This window comes from Cherax quadricarinatus, chromosome 52, assembly GCF_038502225.1.
Source record: "Cherax quadricarinatus isolate ZL_2023a chromosome 52, ASM3850222v1, whole genome shotgun sequence".
In the NCBI taxonomy this organism is placed as follows: Eukaryota; Metazoa; Arthropoda; class Malacostraca; order Decapoda; family Parastacidae; genus Cherax; species Cherax quadricarinatus.
Window position 1 is genome coordinate 23,502,268 of NC_091343.1, and position 21,186 is coordinate 23,523,453.

General features: G+C 37.7%; 1 protein-coding gene across 12 annotated transcripts in view; it reads right to left on the reverse strand.

Annotated features, from left to right (window-relative positions):
• The window catches only part of LOC128696855 (polyhomeotic-like protein 2), a 227,155-nt gene that overhangs the window by 13,888 nt on the left and 192,081 nt on the right, over positions 1-21,186 (reverse strand). For 11 of the 12 annotated variants that reach the window (XM_070096164.1, XM_070096161.1, XM_070096162.1 and 8 more), the window contains 4 exons: positions 16,987-17,127; positions 7,548-7,721; positions 5,518-5,650; positions 4,591-4,834 (listed from right to left, as the gene is read on the reverse strand). In XM_070096164.1, coding sequence (XP_069952265.1) covers positions 4,591-4,834; positions 5,518-5,650; positions 7,548-7,721; positions 16,987-17,127 — 692 coding nt within the window. The remainder of the gene's footprint in view (positions 1-4,590; positions 4,835-5,517; positions 5,651-7,547; positions 7,722-16,986; positions 17,128-21,186) is intronic. The other variant, XM_070096168.1, reaches the window with a different exon arrangement.

Sequence of the window (21,186 nt, forward strand, 5' to 3'; positions counted from 1 at the left end):
ACACGAAATCACAGCTTCCCTATCTTCATCAACATTTAACAATTCCTCAAAATATTCCTTCCATCTTCCCAATACCTCTAACTCTCCATTTAATAACTCTCCTCTCCTATTTTTAACTGACAAATCAATTTGTTCTCTAGGCTTTCTTAACTTGTTAATCTCACTCCAAAACTTTTTCTTATTTTCAACAAAATTTGTTGATAACATCTCACCCACTCTCTCATTTGCTCTCTTTTTACATTGCTTCACCACTCTCTTAACCTCTCTCTTTTTCTCCATATACTCTTCCCTCCTTGCATCACTTCTACTTTGTAAAAACTTCTCATATGCTAACTTTTTCTCCCTTACTACTCTCTTTACATCATCATTCCACCAATCGCTCCTCTTCCCTCCTGCACCCACTTTCCTGTAACCACAAACTTCTGCTGAACACTCTAACACTACATTTTTAAACCTACCCCATACCTCTTCGACCCCATTGCCTATGCTCTCATTAGCCCATCTATCCTCCAATAGCTGTTTATATCTTACCCTAACTGCCTCCTCTTTTAGTTTATAAACCTTCACCTCTCTCTTCCCTGATGCTTCTATTCTCCTTGTATCCTATCTACCTTTTACTCTCAGTGTAGCTACAACTAGAAAGTGATCTGATATATCTGTGGCCCCTCTATAAACATGTACATCCTGAAGTCTACTCAACAGTCTTTTATCTACCAATACATAATCCAACAAACTACTGTCATTTCGCCCTACATCATATCGTGTATACTTATTTATCCTCTTTTTCTTAAAATATGTATTACCTATAACTAAACCCCTTTCTATACAAAGTTCAATCAAAGGGCTCCCATTATCATTTACACCCGGCACCCCAAACTTACCTACCACACCCTCTCTAAAAGTTTCTCCTACTTTAGCATTCAAGTCCCCTACCACAATTACTCTCTCACTTGGTTCAAAGGCTCCTATACATTCACTTAACATCTCCCAAAATCTCTCTCTCTCCTCTGCATTCCTCTCTTCTCCAGGTGCATACACGCTTATTATGACCCACTTCTCGCATCCAACCTTTACTTTAATCCACATAATTCTTGAATTTACACATTCATATTCTCTTTTCTCCTTCCATAACTGATCATTTAACATTACTGCTACCCCTTCCTTTGCTCTAACTCTCTCAGATACTCCAGATTTAATCCCATTTATTTCCCCCCACTGAAACTCTCCTACCCCCTTCAGCTTTGTTTCGCTTAGGGCCAGGACATCCAACTTCTTTTCATTCATAACATCAGCAATCATCTGTTTCTTGTCATCCGCACTACATCCACGCACATTTAAGCAACCCAGTTTTATAAAGTTTTTCTTCTTCTCTTTTTTAGTAATTGTATACAGGAGAAGGGGTTACTAGCCCATTGCTCCCGGCATTTTAGTCGCCTCATACGACACGCATGGCTTACGGAGGAAAGATTCTTTTCCACTTCCCCATATTTATATATATATATATATATATTTATTTATTTATTTATTTATTTATTTATATTATTATTTTTTTTTTTTTTTTCAACAAGTCGGCCGTCTCCCACCGAGGCAGGGTGACCCAAAAAAGAAAGAAAATCCCCAAAAAGAAAATACTTTCATCATCATTCAACACTTTCACCACACTCACACATTATCACTGCTTTTGCAGAGGTGCTCAGAATACAACAGCTTAGAAGCATATCCGTATAAAGATACACAACATATCCCTCCAAACTGCCAATATCCCAAACCCCTCCTTTAAAGTGCAGGCATTGTACTTCCCATTTCCAGGACTCGAGTCTGACTATATGAACATAACCGGTTTCCCTGAATCCCTTCACTAAATATTACCCTGCTCACACTCCAACAGATCGTCAGGGCCCAAGTATCATTCGCCTCCATTCACTCCTATCTAACACGCTCATGCACGCCTGCTGGAAATCCAAGCCCCTAGCCCACAAAACCTCCTTTACCCCCTCTTTCCAACCCTTTCGAGGATGACCCCTACCCCTCCTTCCTTCCCCTATAGATTTATATGCTTTCCATGTCATTCTACTTTGATCCATTCTCTCTAAATGACCAAACCACCTCAACAACCCCTCTTCTGCCCTCTGACTAATGCTTTTATTAACTCCACACCTTCTCCCAATTTCCACACTCCGAATTTTCTGCATAATATTTACACCACACATTGCCCTTAGACAGGACATCTCCACTGCCTCCAACCGTCTCCTTGCTGCTGCATTTACCACCCAAGCTTCACATCCATATAAGAGTGTTGGTACTACTATACTTTCATACATTCCCTTCTTTGCCTCCATGGATAACGTTTTTTGACTCCACATATACCTCAACGCACCACTCACCTTTTTTCCCTCATCAATTCTATGATTAACCTCATCCTTCATAAATCCATCTGCCGACACGTCGACTCCCAAGTATCTGAAAACATTCACTTCTTCCATACTACTCCTCTCCAATTTGATATCCAATTTTTCTTTATCTAAATAATTTGATACCCTCATCATTTTACTCTTTTCTATGTTCACTTTCAACTTTCTACTTTTATATATACTCTGATAATTATACTTATGTATACCTGTACCTAAATAAACTTACACACCGTGCTGGAGTGCAGGTACGCAGTAAAATCATTAAGAGTGTCTTATGTCTCAAGACACCATATTAATGATAATAATATACAATAATAATCTAATAATCAATGAGTCTCATTAAATGTCGTATATTACGTTAATATACACATTTTCATTAATCCATCTATGATATTTTTTCAAAATTATATAATAAACACAATACATAACATATAAAGATGATACCTACACCCCACAGTAGAATAAATAAACAAATATGAAAAGTTGTAGCCAGACGACTTGTATGAGTGACAGCAAGAAAAACGTTTTCTCTAGTCCAACATAAGAGAAAATGTGTTACTGGAGGTAACTGTAGAAAATTATTTCTTTTGTATGGCGGCTTCACTCGGAGCGTCATTTCTTCTAAAAATGGTGTTGCATGAGAATGGGAGCGTTCCTCTTAATTTATTCTACCGTATCAACGTAGATACAACTTGTACATAATATAACTTGTACACAAACCAGACGTGTTCGACTGGTTTGTTTACACAACTCTGCGAGTGTCCTCTCTCATACTCATTCTCTCTCATTTATTCGTTTTATCTCATTTACTCACCTCTGACCCTACAATGACTACAAATATTTTAAGGTAAGTAATGAGTGAACTGTACATATATGCATTTTATCGCTCTGGGATGCTTAAATGTCATAGAATATAATGTGTGAGTTTGGTGGCCTGGTATGGTAGCCTGGCTGGCTACCATACATACCGCACTTGATTTCTTACAATAAATACTACTCGTCTCACCCTAGATTAAGACTACAAATATTTTAAGGTACTTAAGTAATGAGTATACTATGTGTGTATTTTACTTTTTTATTGTTTTTTTAATACCTAGTTCTATTGCTAATTTAATATATGTTAGTGTAAACTTGTTATAAATGCATAGAAATACTAGATAAGTGGAAAAAAAAGGGTGTTCCACTTTACGTTGATTTCCATGGTAGTAGCCTGGAACCTAACCTGCCATATAAGTGGGGCCCTACTGTATGGTAGACCAGTATTCATAGAATTCAGAGCAGAGAAATTAGAAGATCGAGTGGGGTTACCACAGGTATACCTCAGAGAGCTGAGGAGGAGGAGGAGTTAGAGGTAGTTTTGGCCATTTAGAAGGGATGGATCAGAAGAGGATGATCAAGAAGGTGTAGAAGGAACAGTAGGGGGTCATCCCAGGATGCATTGGAGGGATAGGGAAAAGGTGGTTTTTAATTGCTTGGGGCTCAAGCATCCAGCTGGATGCTTGAGCCCCAAGCTTGATCAGGGTGAGTGGTAACAGTTTTTATGGCTTGATGTACTATTTGAAATGTGAGCAAGGGATTCAGGAAACTGATTAACCAGGACTGAGTCCAAAAAGTGGAAAGTACAGTGCCTAAACTCTGAATTGGGGTGAGGATGCTGCAGTTCAAAGGGCCATTTGAAATGTGATGCACAGTTAAAGACAGCTATTAATTTATGATGACTGTTTCCTTTTTGTAGGTCACCCTGCCTTGGTGGGAGACTGCTGGTGTTAAAAATTTAAAGCATTTTTTTATGCATTAATTACAAACAAGTTTAGCATCATGTTATTACCCACCATACAATACTTATACCAATGTTCTACATTTTTTTAATTTTGGTTATTACCTGTCAGTTGATTAAATGTTAAGAGGTGGGACCAGGAGCTAGAGCTCAGTCTTTACAAACTCAAAATAGGTAATGAAATAGGGTGCTGTTAATGCAAATCTAATATTATGAATTTATCTCTTACTGTCTACTATAGTATGACCCATTTAGGTTTAGAGCTTTCTTGTTAAAATAAGAATAATTATTACTTTCATTTCTCTATAGTCATACACGGCACTGAAGTTCTTAATTTTTCAATGCAAATTTTTTCTTATTAAATAAATGAAAACAGTAAATATAAATCTAAAGTTGTCTTACTGTCCACTTGAGGATGTTGACCGTCTGAGATTTAGAAGGAGACTCTACAGTAGTAGTTCCATCACCCTCTGCTACTGTCTCATCCACTTCCATTTCTGTTGTCTCTGCTGCCTGAGGTTCAACTGCCATTAACTGGGGGGCAGCATCAGCCTCTTCCATTCCACTATCCTCACGTGCTCGTTTATTTGGAGATTCTTCAGGGTTTTTGAAGAGACCAATTCTTTTTGAACACCCAACATTGTATCTGTGTGAGTGGCCATTTTTAATTGTCTCTACATGTACATTAATAGAGCTTAATTATTTTTTTTAACAAAGTAAATTTCTTTAGAACTAAAGGAACATTACTGCCTGTGTTAAGAAACCATTTTTTGAAGAGAAAATGGTCTAGTCATAAGTGTGTTGAGACTATGACAAGTGTATGCAAGTTCATTATACAGAAAGATACAAAAGCAATATATTTTACTAACTATATATCTTATAAAAATTTGAAATTTATTTTTGTATCCTTTATTGAACTGCCTTCCCTTAAGGAAGGTTCCCTTATGCTGGTGAAAGACTCTTCACCCAAGGAATTCAAGTTGTCCTCTCCTTCCTTGGATTAAATTTCAATGCATTCATTCTCAAGGCACTATATGACCTTACTGGTTTAGCACTCCCTCTAAATAGAATAATAATAATCTGTCTACTTACTGTATTATAATATACTAACAAGTACTTAATAGCAATTCATTTGTCATAATTACTTTGCTATTATTTATATGAAGTGCTAAACCCACATGGCCATTTCAGTAAAAGGAGCTCTGGAGGTTTCATCCTCAAATCAACTAATCTTGAGACTGACACACGGACTATTTCGAAACTAACTGAAAACTAATTACTGCACAATCAATCACTGCATAATGCTATGCAAAAATTTTTGTGCTTTACCTTTTTGCACACGCTGTACTACAAAACCTTTTAGATCTTTTAAATTTGGAACGCAAGTCAATCTTGCCACAAAATTCACATTTAGCAGTGTCTCCCTTTGGTGAAGTTGAGGTCTGCTCACCAGCCTTCTTTCCTGTGAATAGATTAAATATTATATTTATATTTTTTAATACCAATACAAAATAAAATTGATAAGATTTTTTACAAGTAAAATACCATTAAATTATTAATCTGTGGTTTAAATATTATGGCAATATTCTCCATGTGGTCATCTAATATGGTGTCAGACAAACTTGGCCACAAACACATTAAAACCAAATTCTTCTTTAAATCTAGGAAACTTTGTTTAAAATCAAAACAAATTATAGTGGGATTAGCATTAACATTTCTGCTCCACAAGCAATGACTTCCAAACTCTGAATCCCTTTCCTTGGTATACCTCCCCTTCAAGAGGGACAAAATGCCTCCATGCTTACTCTTCCCTTCCTCAGATCAAAACTGATTACCTCCATTCCCCATGCATTGCACAACCTGGACAGGTTTAATGCTTTCCACTGAATAATAATCCTTGATATACCATTCCATTAAATGCAAATAACACTGCATCTATTTTATTACGAGGACCATGAAAACTCTAAAGTTCATTCAGAGTTCCCCCTCCCATTTCATTGCTCCTTCACAAGTTTTTATTGACAGATTACCCTTCCATGAGGATATCTTGATGCCGGTGAAGGGCTCTTAATCCAAAGAACTGGAGCTACTCTCTTCTAACAGATTAGCCATTATGCCTTTTCAACATTCTTACCTCTTGGTTCATGCAACTCAAGTGTTGACTACCTCAATAATTTGGTAACATTCTTTTACGAATTCTGAACAACAGCTGCTGATTTGAACATTAATGGTGTGGAGATGGTTGGTAACCAAAACATTAAAAGGCAGATTCTGTATACCTTAATCCCAGAATAAAAAAAAAATCACAACAAAGACAGATATGTAAAGGAAGAAAACCAGATGTAATGGCCTTCATCTACAGTGCTAGTCATTAAAGTACGCTGGGTGAAGACTCCTGATGTAATTTAGTGTCCAAAGTAATACTCAACTCAGGCACATTTGTCAATAAGACAAAAAGTTATACTGGCTTGTCCACCTGATCTGAGACATCTCAGGATTTCCTATGGCTACTGGCTGCATCTTAAGTGCCTTCTGGGCTTGTGTAGTGAAGAGCTTTGTGTCTAAGGTCCCCTGCACCATGTAGTCTTGAGGGTTGAATTTGTCAGACATTTTTGGCTACTTACTAATTAATATGGGCCTGAGTAAGTAGCTCACACTAGAGACAATTGCAGAAATCATTGGATTATACAGTACATAAGGCAGGCCATCAAACAGGAAATAGTAGAAGCCAGCAATGTGTGTGTGTCCTGTGAGGACCTGGTTGCACCAATTGTAATAACATACCTAGAATTAGTCTGTTTTCATTTGCCCGAGTGAGGTGTGGTGCAAGGTTTATACAAAACAATGTTCCTTGCCACATCACAAAATTTGTTTATTGACTTCATGATTGAGGTGGTGCAAGGTTTATGCAAAACAATGGTCCTTGCCACATCACAAAATTTGTTTATTGGCTTCATGATTGAGGTACCTTTCCTTGATGACTGGCCAGGAAACTCAACACACTTGAACCCCACTACAAACCTCTGGGTTGAGAGAGAGAGAGATCTACTAGGGGATGGATATCAGCCAACTCCGAAGCCATCTGGGAGTCTTGGGGAAATTTACCCCCATGAAACCCTGAAGAATGTGTTATCATTTCCTAGATGGTTGAAAGATGTCCTACAGCACAAGGATCACCAATTTTGTGGTCATGATTTTAGAGGGGAAGGAGAGGGCAATGCACCTTAATAACAAGCACTGTATAACTAAGCAGTATCACAAATGGAAAGAAAGAATCAAAACAAAAACAAATATTTGACTACATTTAGGTCAATTCTATTCCATGAAGCTGTGAAAAAAAAGCCAATAAACATTCTTACTGGCAGCCTCATCATCAGGTAGGTTCTCTTTCTCAGCTTGTCCTCCTATGGGTGCCTGCGCAGAGCAAGAAGTGACGGCAGCAACTGGGATAGAAGTGTTGGTGGAGTTGGGAGGACGAGGCTTCGAGATCTCAGTTAGCAAAGATGATCGACTCACAGGGAATGGCTCAGAAGCTGTTAAAAGATTTGACTTTCTTTTAACAGCTATTTTTTTCATACAAGATAGTTGATAAATGAAAAATATGATAATGAGGGGAAGCAATTTCCTATTTTTTTTTTTTTTTAACACGGCCGTTTTTATTCCTATTAAGTTATATTATTTACACTGACACTAACTTACAGTTGAGAAGAGGAAATTTTTTATGTTTCGATTCATCATGGACCATTATCAAGTCACAAATAAGAGAAAACTTAAGAAAGCCAAAAGACAGGTAAGCTGAAGTGATACAAAACAGTCGGGGAGATGGGGAGAATAAGATATAAGGGGAGGGACAGTCAAGGACAGGTCAAATCATGTGTGTTCTGAAGACAATGTACTGAGAAAGACAAGCATCAACATAAACATCAGGAATAAGAATTCATATTAGGAATGTTGTGTACAATGGGCAACTCAACACGTCAATGTCTGTGAAGACTAGAAGAAGGAAAGTTTCAGTAAAGAACCAGCTTATGAGATGGCTATGGTCTTTAACATGATAGAAAAGAGCACTATTAGTGACAGAAAAGTGAACATTTCTCTTATGTTTTTTAAATACAGCCTATCCTCACTTAAATGAATTCATCACTAAATGAGGAGCATACTATAATGGTAGTGGGTTTGTGTCAACCATTTTTGATATTGTTTTAGTGCCACCTTTGCACCATTTATAACATTCCTGGAGTATTTTTAAATGTTTATACAGTGGTGTACTGTATACTGAAACAAAGAATAGAGGAAATCAGCTCTAATATACATTATTTGGGTATAAATACAGTGGACCCTCGCATTTCGTAAGGCTCGAAAGTTGTAATTTTCGGAAATCGTAACTTTTTTTCATCAAAACATTGACTCGCAGATAGTTGTTCATCTGGGACGCATACACATGGCCCCAAGCCGCCTCACACTCCATTCCCAGCCAGTGTGCCACTGTTTATCAGTGAGTGAGGATGATCTCACGAGTTCATACAATACATTTCATAATATTCCATTCGTTTTAGTGCTTGCAACTGCTAAATAAGTCACCATGGCTCCAAAGAAAGCTTCTAGTGCCAGCCCTTTGGTAAAGAATGTGAGAAACACATATGATTTAAGAAAAAGTTTGTAGAAAAATACGAAAGTGGTAGTGGTAGAGTGGTAGCAGTTGTGATAGTGGTAGAGGGTGGTATCAGTTATGATAGTGGTAGTGGTTGTGATAGGGGTAGAGGGTGGTAGTGATGGTGGTAGAAGGTGGTAGTGATGGTGGTAGCAGTTGTGATAGTGGTAGAGAGTGGTAGTGGTTGTGATGGTGGTAGAGGGTGCCTTCTTCAGTGATTCAACGATTCTACTAACTCCTCCAATGTTGTTGGAGTTATATAGGGCTACAGAAAACACCTCTGCCTCAGCTGCTGCTTCACCATTATGGACGGCTTATGCTCTCAGTGGCCCTTATACAACCAACAACACTAGCAGAACACCTCTTGTGACATTCATAATGACTTATTTTATTCATTCTAGAGTACAGTGGACCCTCGACCAACGATATTAATCCATTCCTGAGAGCTCATCGTTAATCGAAATTATCGTTAGTCGAGTTAATTTTCCCCATAAGAAATAATGGAAATCAAATTAATCCGTTCCTGACACCCCAAAGTAATGAAAAAAAAAATTTTTACCACATGAAATATTAATTTTAATACACACAAACTGAAGAAGATATGCACAGTTACATGACACTTACCTTTATTGAAGATCTGGTGATGATTGATGGGATGGGAGGAGGGGAGAGTGTTGATGGTGTTAGTGTTTAGAAGGGGAATCCCCTTCCATTAGGACTTGAGGTGGCAAGTCCTTTTCCGGGGTTACTTCCCTTCTTTTAATGCCACTAGGACCAGCTTGAGAGTCACTGGACCTCTGTCGCACAACATATCTGTCCATAGAGGCCTGTACCTCCCGTTCCTTTATGACATTCCTAAAGTGTTTCACAACATTGTCAGTGTACAGTTTGCCAACACGGCTTGCAGTAGCTGTGTGAGGGTGATTTTCATCAAAAAAGGTTTGCACTTTAAGCCACATTGCACACATTTCCTTAATCTTTGAAGTAGGCAACTTCTTCAATTTCTCTATCCCCTCCTCCGAAGCAGTTTCCTCAGGTGTGGCCTCTTGCTGTTGAAGATGATCTAGCAGCTCATCAGTGGTTAGTTCTTCATTGTCCTCCTCCACCAACTCTTCCACATCCTCCCCACTAACCTCCAACCCCAAGGACTTCCCCAATGCCACAATGGAGTCCTCAACTGGCATAGGATTCCCAGGGTTAGCCTCAAACCCTTCAAAATCCCTTTTGTCTACACATTCTGGCCACAGTTTTTTCCAAGCAGAGTTCAAGGTCCTCTTAGTCACTTCCTCCCAAGTCTTACCTATAATGTTTACACAATTGAGGATGCTAAAGTGATCTCTCCAAAAGTCTCTTAGAGTCAGTTGAGTTTCTGAGGTCACTACAAAGCACCTTTCAAACATAGCTTTTGTGTACAGTTTCTTGAAGTTTGCAATGACCTGCTGGTCCATGGGCTGCAGGAGAGGAGTGGTATTAGGAGGCAAAAACTTCACCTTAATGAAGCTCATTTCCGCAGAAAGTCGCTCTGCCAAGTCTGAAGGATTACCAGGAGCATTGTCTACTCTGGGAGTTTCAGAGTGGTACACCAATAAAGGCTTCTCTTTGCAATCACCACTAGCATTGGCACACATCAACAGAGTAAGCCTGTTTTTCATAGGCTTATGTCCTGGGAGTGCCTTTTCCTCCTGAGTAATGTAGGTCCTGCTTGGCATTTTCTTCCAAAACAGGCCTGTTTCGTCACAATTAAACACTTGTTCAGGTTTCAGTCCTTCACTGTCTATGTACTCCTTGAATTCCTGCACATATTTTTCAGCCGCTTTGTGGTCCGAACTGGCAGCCTCACCATGCCTTATTACACTATGTATGCCACTACGATTCTTAAATCTCTCAAACCAACCTTTGCTGGCCTTAAATTCACTCACATCACTAGTTGCTGGCATTTTTTTAATTAAATCATCATGCAACTTCCTAGCCTTTTCACATATGATCGCTTGAGAGATGCATCTCCTGCTATCTGTTTTTCATTTATCTACACCTATAACAGTCTCTCAACATCTTCTATCACTTGCGATCTCAGTTTCGAAAACATAGTTGCACCTTTGGCAAGAACAGCTTCCTTGATTGCCATTTTCTTGCCCACAATAGTAGCAATGGTTGATTGGGGTTTTGTGTACAACCTGGCCAGCTCGGAGACACGCACTCCACTTTCATACTTAGCAATGATCTCTTTCTTCATATCCATAGTAATTCTCACCCTTTTTGCTGTAGGGTTGGCACTAGAAGCTTTCTTGGGGCCCATGGTGCCTTATTTTGCAGGTGCAATCACTACAAACGCTGTGATAATATGAAATGTTCCGATTGTATGTTTGGATGGGACCGCGGTGGCTGGCTGGCTTGTAAACACTGGCACCCACGGGACAAGTGGGGCGCGCTCAGGCCACAAGTGGACGCATCTCGAACGGAACGAATAGCGTTGGTTGGGTTTTTTAGCGCTATTCGAGGCAAAATTTTTGCGTTAAAATGTATCGCTAGTCGGATTTAACGTTAGACGATGCCAACATTGGTCGAGGGTCCACTATATATTCCATGTTTCTATGTTATTAATATTGTTTATTATGTCATATTAGTTGAATTGTGATAGATAAATAAGCCATAGAGTTATTAGTGTCACATTCTCCAACAACAAACTCACCTCCCCTCTCTCTGCCCCGTCTGCCATACACCAAGTGTCTTCAATAAAGGTAAGTGTGATGTTAAATGTTCATTTATACATTTTATTAGTGCTTTACATTTATCTGGCATTCTTTCCTGCATTTTTATTTACTTTTTATTATCACACTGGCTAATTCCCACCAAGGCAGGGTGGCCCGAAAAAGAAAAACTTTCACCATCATTCACTCCATCACTGTCTTTATTGCCAGAAGGGTGCTTTACACTACAGTTTTTAAACTGCAACATTAACACCCCTCCTTCAGAGTGCAGGCACTGTACTTCCCATCTCCAGGACTCAAGTCTGGCCTACTGGTTTCCCTGAACCCCTTCATAAATGTTACTTTGCTCACACTCCAACAGCACGTCAAGTATTAAAAACCATTTGTCTCCATTCACTCCTATCAAACACGCTCACACATGCCTACTGGAAGTCCAAGCCCCTCGCACACAAAGCGTCCTTTACCCCCTCCCTCCAACCTTTCCTAGGCCGACCCCTACCCCGCCTTCCTTCCACTACAGACTGATACACTCTTGAAGTCATTCTGTTTCGCTCCATTCTCTCTACATGTCCGAACCACCTCAACAACCCTTCCTCAGCCCTCTGGACAAGTTTTGGTAATCCCACACCTCCTCCTAACTTCCAAACTACGAATTCTCTGCATTATATTCACACCACACATTGCCCTCAGACATGACATCTCCACTGCCTCCAGCCTTCTCCTCGCTGCAACATTCATCACCCATGCTTCACACCCATATAAGAGCATTGGTAAAACTATACTCTCATACATTCCCCTCTTTGCCTCCAAGGACAAAGTTCTTTGTCTCCACAGACTCCTAAGTGCACCACTCACCCTTTTCCCCTCATCAATTCTATGATTCACCTCATCTTTCATAGACCCATCCGCTGACACGTCCACTCCCAAATATCTGAATAAATTCACCTCCTCCATACTCTCTCCCTCCAATCTGATATCCTGCATGTAAATATATATTTAAGCTAGGGAAGTGACCCCAGAAGTGACCTAGAGTCCTTATGGAGAAGGATACCCCTTCCAAACAATAACCTCTCTTCCCTCTCTCCTCCCTGTCTTCCATTCATCAACAACAGCCTTCAGTAAAGGTAACTGTCATGTTGAATGTTCATTCTTTTGTGCATGTAAATCTATCTTCAAGGTAAAAAAAAATTTTTTGTTGATACTTCTGAGTGTCTGGAACAAATTAATTGGATTTATATTGTTTCTTATGGGGAAAATGGATTCGCAAATCGTCAATTTTGATAATAGTCACCCTCTCTGGAACGGATTAATTATGAAAAATGAAGGTCCACTGTACTGGTCAGAGCCCATCATAAGTTCGAGGCATCGGTAAACAAGTACATCATTAAGTGAGGAAAGGCTGTATTTAAAAGAAAGCAGCCAATTTCACTAATGTATGGGAGGACCAGGAAACAGAGCAGACACAAAAGTACTGGTGAAAGGAAAAGTGTGAACCATATTGCTATTGAGAGTAATAGTGTGACAATAAGAAGGTAGTTCAATAACCAGAGAATGATAGTAATGTATTATTAGAGAATGGCCACTTTCACTAATGTGGGGAAGGCAAAAGTCACTGGAAGTATTGGTGAAAAAAAAAAAAGTATGAACTGAATTCTTACCAAGGGTATTTGTCTGAAAGAAGGTAGCGAGGTAGATTATCATTCAGCTTTTAAATAGATGTAACATAATTGTTAAAAGCAACAAGAAAGAAGTAGAAACTAGTCATGTGAATGGTAAGTGATGATATTAACTACATAGTGAGGCCAGAATAAAAGAATGTACATTAATAGTGAAGTAGAACAGTTTCAAAAAATTCTGTGTTATATGTATATAAGAAACAGACTCCTTGACAATAATACTAAGACTGCTACATGAAAGGGTAAGGTGCTACATGACACTTGATTCTTCCCAATGCTTATAGAGAAAGCACCTGAAGATAATATAGCCCAATAGACAATAAAAAGATGAATGAACATTACAAGTACAGCATATGAAATATCTTAATTTTTTTATTTCACGATACTCTTTCCTATATTTAAGTCATTGCAACAGGTACAGAATCTTCCCTAAATACACATAAGGGCAACCAACCAACTTCATACCTTGTCTCACATATCTAAAAGTAATGCTCAAAAAAAAAATTCATTTTATATTATGCAATTTGTTTTAGCTATCATAGCAAACCAGGTCTAGCAATAATCAATTACATTCACTAAGGAGCAAGAATGTGAGAACCAAAATATAAACTAGATACAGTATTAGTTGATTGCTCAGGGCAACAGCAGAAGCATTTCTATCTGCCTTTCCCTTATTCACAACTATCTTTGGACTGACACCTAAATAAATGGGAAAATAAATAAAAGAAAGACCTCATTTACATTACTTGAACACTATTTTTTCACTATTGCATCACTACATAAACATTGTCTTCAGATGTGAAAGTTTGGATGCAAGAGTAGCGTTTCAATCTCACAATCAGAAGACAGGATTGAGCCTCCACAAATTCCTGCATTGAATAATCCATATGTTTACCACTTTATATTAAAATAATAATGCTGCCTTCACTACATGAGCACTGCCTTTGCTACGTGACTATTACCCCTCCTTACTTGAGCACAAAAAATATGACCTATAGCAAATGTAACCTTGAATATTAATTATATTTTCACTAGATAAATATAATGCTAGAGTAATTAAAAAATTCTGTATTTTTGAAGCCGCCTCTAAATCATCAGTACACATAAGTAAAAAACATTCAGCAAGGAGACTACCCAAAGGTAATAACTGCACAATACACTCCATGATTCTTGAGTGTGTTTTTCAAATCAGAAAAAAAAATGGCTTGAATGTTACCAAAGTATCCATAATGCAAGTAAAAATAACAGTTTAGTTCAAGAACAATCACCACTGCTCAAAGACAATCACCATTGCTGCACTGGCTTCAAGGAGGAGGATTAGTAAATCCTTGTTTGCTCTGAATCCAAGAACCCACTTTTCCTTTCTTGATGTAAAGTTCTTGATGGCATCCTCTTCCAATACGATCCAATGAAAACTTGCAGAAATGTGTTGCCACTATCCTTGATCAACATATCATAATGTGGTATCAATATCAGTGTTCTAGACTAGCTGACTCCAAGAGCGGCGCATGTGTCTGATGGTCAGCAGACAAAAGATTCAGCCTGAGTGGTCCACATGGGCTTAGTGATGCACATAAATACAGTAAAATAATAACTTGCACTTGTAGCCTTGCCACTCAATGATATGTAATGAAGGTTTCCATGCCTCTTAAATCTATAAAACTATTTATAAATAGTGCCAAAACTAATAATCTCCACCCTCACCTTTCTTTTGTATTAAACTCTCAAATGCACTTATGGCCTTCTAAATAATCATTGTCCATTAAATCTGGAATTACAGTGGTACCTCGAGTTACGAACTTAATTCGTTCCAGAAGGCTGTTTGAGTGCCAATACCAAATGAATTTGTTTCCGTAAGGAATAATATAAATTAGATTAATCCGTTTCAGACCCCCAAAAATACACTTACAAAAGAACTTACAAAAATACACTTACATAACTGTTTGAGTTGGGAGCTGTTCAAAATTCGAGGTACCACTGTATCTGATTCTGATTTAACAAATGAAGTCTGTTAAATCTGAAATTAATTTACCCAGTGGATTGTAAGAATAGCTAACAATTTAAGACTTTTTCTTTCCGTTGCTTCCAAATGGTGTCCAACCACAGATTTTGCTTGTTAAATCAGGGTCCAGTAAATCCATTTACTGGAATATAAATTTTGAAAAACATTAGTTAGGTAGGGAAGCACTCTGTGTAATGGACATGACTTGCTTGTGAACCTGGCCATCAGCTAGCAGACTGAAAAAAATCAATGGAATGTTCTACCTAAATTTCTTGTTTTATTTAATTTGCTATTTATTGCTATGTATTATTACAATTTTCCCATGCAATGAATATTTTTGGCTGCACGTTTTGAATCAAACTGAAACCAAATTCTGTAACAAGAAGTCTTGTTGTAAAAGGTTTGAACATACACTGTATAAACACTATATACAGTGGTACCTTGGCTTACGAGTGCCCCAACTTCAGAGTTTTCTGAGTTACGAGCTGTCACTCGGTCGATTTTTTACTTTGAGTTCCAAGCCAAAATCTGAGTTATGAGCGGGCTTCAGATATGCCACCACTAGGAGGCACAGCTAACACCACAACATCCGCCTAGCATCCCAGCGTTTTGTGCTTTTCGTGCAGTTATTTTGACAAATTTCTTTTTTCTAACCATGGGTGCTAAGAAAGTAAGTGCAAAGGACAGTGCTGAGAAGATGATGTCCACTGAATTGAAGCATGAAATCATAGAAAAACGTGAGAAAATTGCTTTTGTTTCAGTGTTTTCCTTATGAAATTAGTGATCTAGTGCAGTTAGTCTCACAAACACTCCATTTTCTCTTATAATAAGACCTCAGAAGGGCAAGAATGGGAAGATATGGTCAGAGTGATAATTATTTTATACCTCGGAAGTGGCCGCCACCATTCGTCACATAATGACATATTATATTCATTCTAGAGTATATATCATGTTTCTATGTTATTTATATTGTTCATTATGTCATATTAGATCAACTGCGATAGATAAAGATGCCATAGAGCTGATATTAGTGTTATATTGAAGTATTTTCTCCTGCCTCCCGAGAGCCAGGAATTCCACAGGAACGGATTAATGGCATTTCAATTAATGTCAGTGAGGAAAACTGATTTGATATATGAGCAAACTGAGTTACGAGTTCAGTCGTGGAGCGAATTAAACTCGCAAGTCAAGGTACCACTGTACGTACTGTACACAGAAATAACCTATTATTCAAACTCTTAATAACATTTTTAAAGAAAACTTACAGCTCATGATTCTGGCCTTAAAACAAGGTTAAAATTCTCAACCCTAGCAAATGTACATGCTTGTTAATTTATGTAAGGGGGAGAGAGAGAGAGAGAGGGGGGGAGGGGGATCAAAACCATAAAGCATCTAATAACAATATTACCTAAAAATACCCAACAATCCATTAAAAATAAGCCTAGTAATATACAGCAGTATATTATATGATATTTAAAATTAATTTTTATAACAGAAATATAAAGGCCGATTCCTTTCCAATACTTTTTTCTATTCCATATTAAACGTACATTTAAAATTAATTTTCATAACAGTAATATAAATTTTTTCAACAGATTTTTTCTATGCCATATTAAACATAATGATAAGGCAGCAAAGAATCTGTAACATGTTCAGCATCACAAATATATACTCTGCAACTTGCTAGGTATAGTATTATACCTTGTAACTGGTATATGACAATGATACGAGACTCACATTGAGATAAGTGTTACTAATTACCTTCATGAATAACAAATCCTTCAATGACATGTGTGAGCACCTGTGGCTTAACCATGGCCTTTGGTGGGCCAGTGGTGGGTGGCAGCGGAGCAACAGGGTGTGCCGTTCCATTGACTGTTGCTTGTGGAACTCTGTCATGAACTGTAAACGAACAAAAAATTAACATTCAAACACAGTACTGTACTATAAATGTCATAAGAAAATTTGCCACAAAACATATGAAATAGAGAAATGCTCATTACAATATCCTGACAGTCTTACATACATTCCTATGAGGATGTGGAATATTTAGTCTACCCTGGCCTGAGGCTGGCTGCCCTGTTGACCACCTGGTCAAGAAGCACTACTTGTGTCTTGAACAGAGGTATTCTACTGTGACTGACAACCAATAAGTCAAATTATCAATCAAATCATTAATTAACCCTTTCAGGATTTCAGACGTACTAGGACGGTTTACGCACCAGGGTTTTTGACGTACTAGTACGCCTAAATTCTAGCGCCCTCGAATCTAGTGAGAAAGCTGGTAGGCCTACATATGAAAGAATGGGTCTATGTGGTCAGTGTGTGCAGTATAAAAAAAATCCTGCAGCACACAGTGCGTAATGAGGAAAAAAAAAACTTTGTGTTTTTGGATTAAAACAGCGACTTTGCACTGTATTTTCGTATGGTATTTATTGTTGTATTCTAGTTTTCCTGGTCTCATTTTATAGAATGGAAGACATATTACAGAAATTGAGATGATTTTGACTGGTTTTATAAAGAAAACTACCTTGAAATTGAGCTCAAAGTAGCAGAAATGTTCGATTTTTACCAAAGTTCAAAAGTAAACAAATCATGCTACGCGTCCAATACACGTCAACTGGTGAGTCTAATATTCTTTCACAAGTACACTGATATTATTTATACCATTTCTACACTAATGCAGCAGTCTGCATAACAGTAAATCTTCTATTTTTTGAGAATAAAAATTCAAAGTGGAAAGCAAAGAATGTAAGAGGGGCGTGGGGACGTGACTACTGAACAGAGGAAATGTTATTTTAGTGCCAGGAATGTCTTTCTTGTTTATTCTGGACCCTATTCGAAAATTGGCATCTTTTGAAATTTGTGTGAAAATGGCAAAATTGCTAAATTCTGACCACTTTACTGGATAGTTGAAATCGGTAAATGGGTGGTTTCTTGTACTCATTTGATAGAAAAAATGGAGTTCTAGCAAAATAGCTATGATTTTTGTCGACTAGTACACTGGAATTGGCCGAAAATAGGGCTCAAAGTGGGTAAAATTGCCGATGCGTAAACATCGTTGAGACCACTAACTTCGCGAGAGGATAATTCCGTAAGTTTCCCATCAAATTTCATACTTTTGGTGTCATTATGATCAAGAAAAGATTCTCCATCTTTTCATAAAATTTTTTTTTTTTTTTTTAAATTTGGCGACCCTGAGAACAAGTCTCGGAGAGGGCCTGGCGACCCTGAAAGGGTTAAATACAATCCAAGCATCTGCCATTCCACATTTAGCCAGTCTGTCTGTACTAGTGGCCCATGGGCCCATATAACCATCACAATCTCATTGATCTAGCATTTGTAGCAGAAAGTTGTCCAGTTTCTTCCTGAAAACTTTTATCTTCATTCCAGCAATATTTGATATGTGCTGGTAATATCCAGGCAACAAAAAAGCTTGGCTCCAGGCTGGGTTGCAGGAACAGACTCGTGAAACTGGTCACAGGTATGGTAGTCTTGGACCACAGATATCAACATTGTTCTATAAGTGTACCCATCGCTCCCTTGCTCTTCACTTGGTTATTCTCCACTTTCTCACTTATCTTTCACTCCAGTAAATTTTTATATGATTACTAGTAAGATAATATTCACAAAAATGTGCCAAACCTATATACATCATAAAGCACACAAGACTGAAGGAAGTTATTAGCAAAGGGAAGTAATTTGAATGGTGAACTTAAGAGCTAAGAAAGAAAGTTGGAGAAACAGGTAAGTGAAAGTCTGCATTGAAGGTAGGACTTTCCATATGAAAAGCAGGTAAAATGAGGCTTAACAGGCACTGAAAAGAGGAATGGAAATGAATTTTCCATACTTTTGAATAAATTAATTAAAAATGTTAGTTCATCAACAAGATCTAAGAGGTTTCACAGATAAGGGCTGTACATCCCTCCACTGTGACTTGTGTGACTGATACAGTCATATATGAACCACATCCCATACACCAAAATAATTACAAAGAGGTCGACCATGAACTAAACTGAGGTTTGATCAACAATAGCTTTGTGTTTTCTAACCTCAACTAATGACACTGCCATCAATCCTGAATGCTCCGTGACAAACTGGAAAATAGTCTGAAAAGGGCAGATCACTTGGACGTCACATAACAGTGAATTTACATAAAGCAACTCCACATGTAAGAGATATGTAAATATATCAACATCAAAATATAGTCACAAGTTTCTATTCTGACTAGGCTTTATCTAACATATTCACATATCTTCCACTTTCTGTAAAATAGCTGCACATATAAGTGCTCTCTCATTACCAAATCACAATGCTTCAATCATTTCTAGAGGTCATTATAAAGGAAAAAAAATCATGGGAAATGCCAAAAACACAATAGATATGTGGTGTGAGCTAAGGCTGCAACATATACCAGGAATGACCACATTCAAATTTCTATTCAAATATAAATCTATATTCTATTAAATTTTATACAAACAGTTCATTTCATTCCCTATTTTAAAGATTAAGGTATCCTTGTTACTAGCATGTATATGAGTTCTCACCTTAAATAATAAGCCTCATGTAGTTGATATACCTAAACTTAACCGAGAAATCAGAAAATGCATGGAAGGGCACCAAAGTTGCCACATGCTGCCATTTATTATAATTACACAACAATGCAGTTGCTACCTTCCTTAAAAATGAGAGTTTAGAATCATCCTTGCATTGTTGCTTTTTACTGGAAGGTAAATAAAACATTTCAAAGGGAAATAGAAATACAGATGTGATGCCATAAACAAAGCACACGACACTACACATACCTCCTCTGTATGAAAGCTTCAAGGCTACTGAAGTGAGAATGGGAAAGTGTGTTACCAAGCCAATAGTTGCAATTGTTTGCCATAAAAATTAATTTGGAATCATAAAATGCAAGACTTTTTAATAAAGAACATGTGTATATATATGTAAACATATATATATGTGTATATACATGAATATATTTTTGTATAATTAATAAACTGGATTAGGAAGTCAAATTTACAGTATATAACACACAAATTTAAATGATGAGCATAAGTATTTTTAATATATCAGGCAATTCCCACCAAGACATGGTGACCCAGAGAAGAAAAAAATTCACCAATGCTAATTCTTTAACTGTATTTTCAGAAGTGCACAAACATCACAATTCAAATGATTCACCAAACCTGAACATCCCTTCCCATTCCTCCAGAACAAGTCCAGTTTACCAGTTTTTCTGTATCTCTTCATAGATTTACCCTGACCACAGTCCAACAGCACATTAAATCCCCAAAACCACTTGTCTTCCCTCTGAAATACACTCGCATGCATGCTGGATGCTCAAGTCCCTACCTCTCAAGCCCTCTTCCACACCCTCCTTTCAATCTGTACTGAGGCAGCCTCTACCCCACCATTCATTCACTCCAAGAATAATTATATACCTTCTTGGTCACCCTATCTCACTCCAACTTGTCTAAGGACTGAACAATCTAAATGAACTCCCTGAGTTAGACTTTTCATTCTGTATTTAATTTCTTCACTATCTACAAAATATTCACACTATATATTTGACATAACATCTCAACTACCTCCTCCTGCCACCTTCTCCTCACTGCTACATTTAAAGATGATACCACACCCATGCAAGAGTTGAAATCACTATTCTCTGATATATTCCTATTTTTGGCACCTCCTGATAAACCTTTTTCTTTCCACAGACTCAACACTTTAATCGCCTTCTTTCCCTTGGCTATTTTATGGGTCACCTTGTTTTTCATACTCATCTGATGATGAATCCAATCTTCAATATTTAATTATATTAACTTCCTCCAAACTCCTTCCCTTCAATCTGATATTCTATCTCTCATTGCCTGAACAATTTATTACTCTCATTACCTCTTTTTCTATATTACCTTCAGTATCCCAAACTACCCCTCCATTAACCTCCACAGCCTC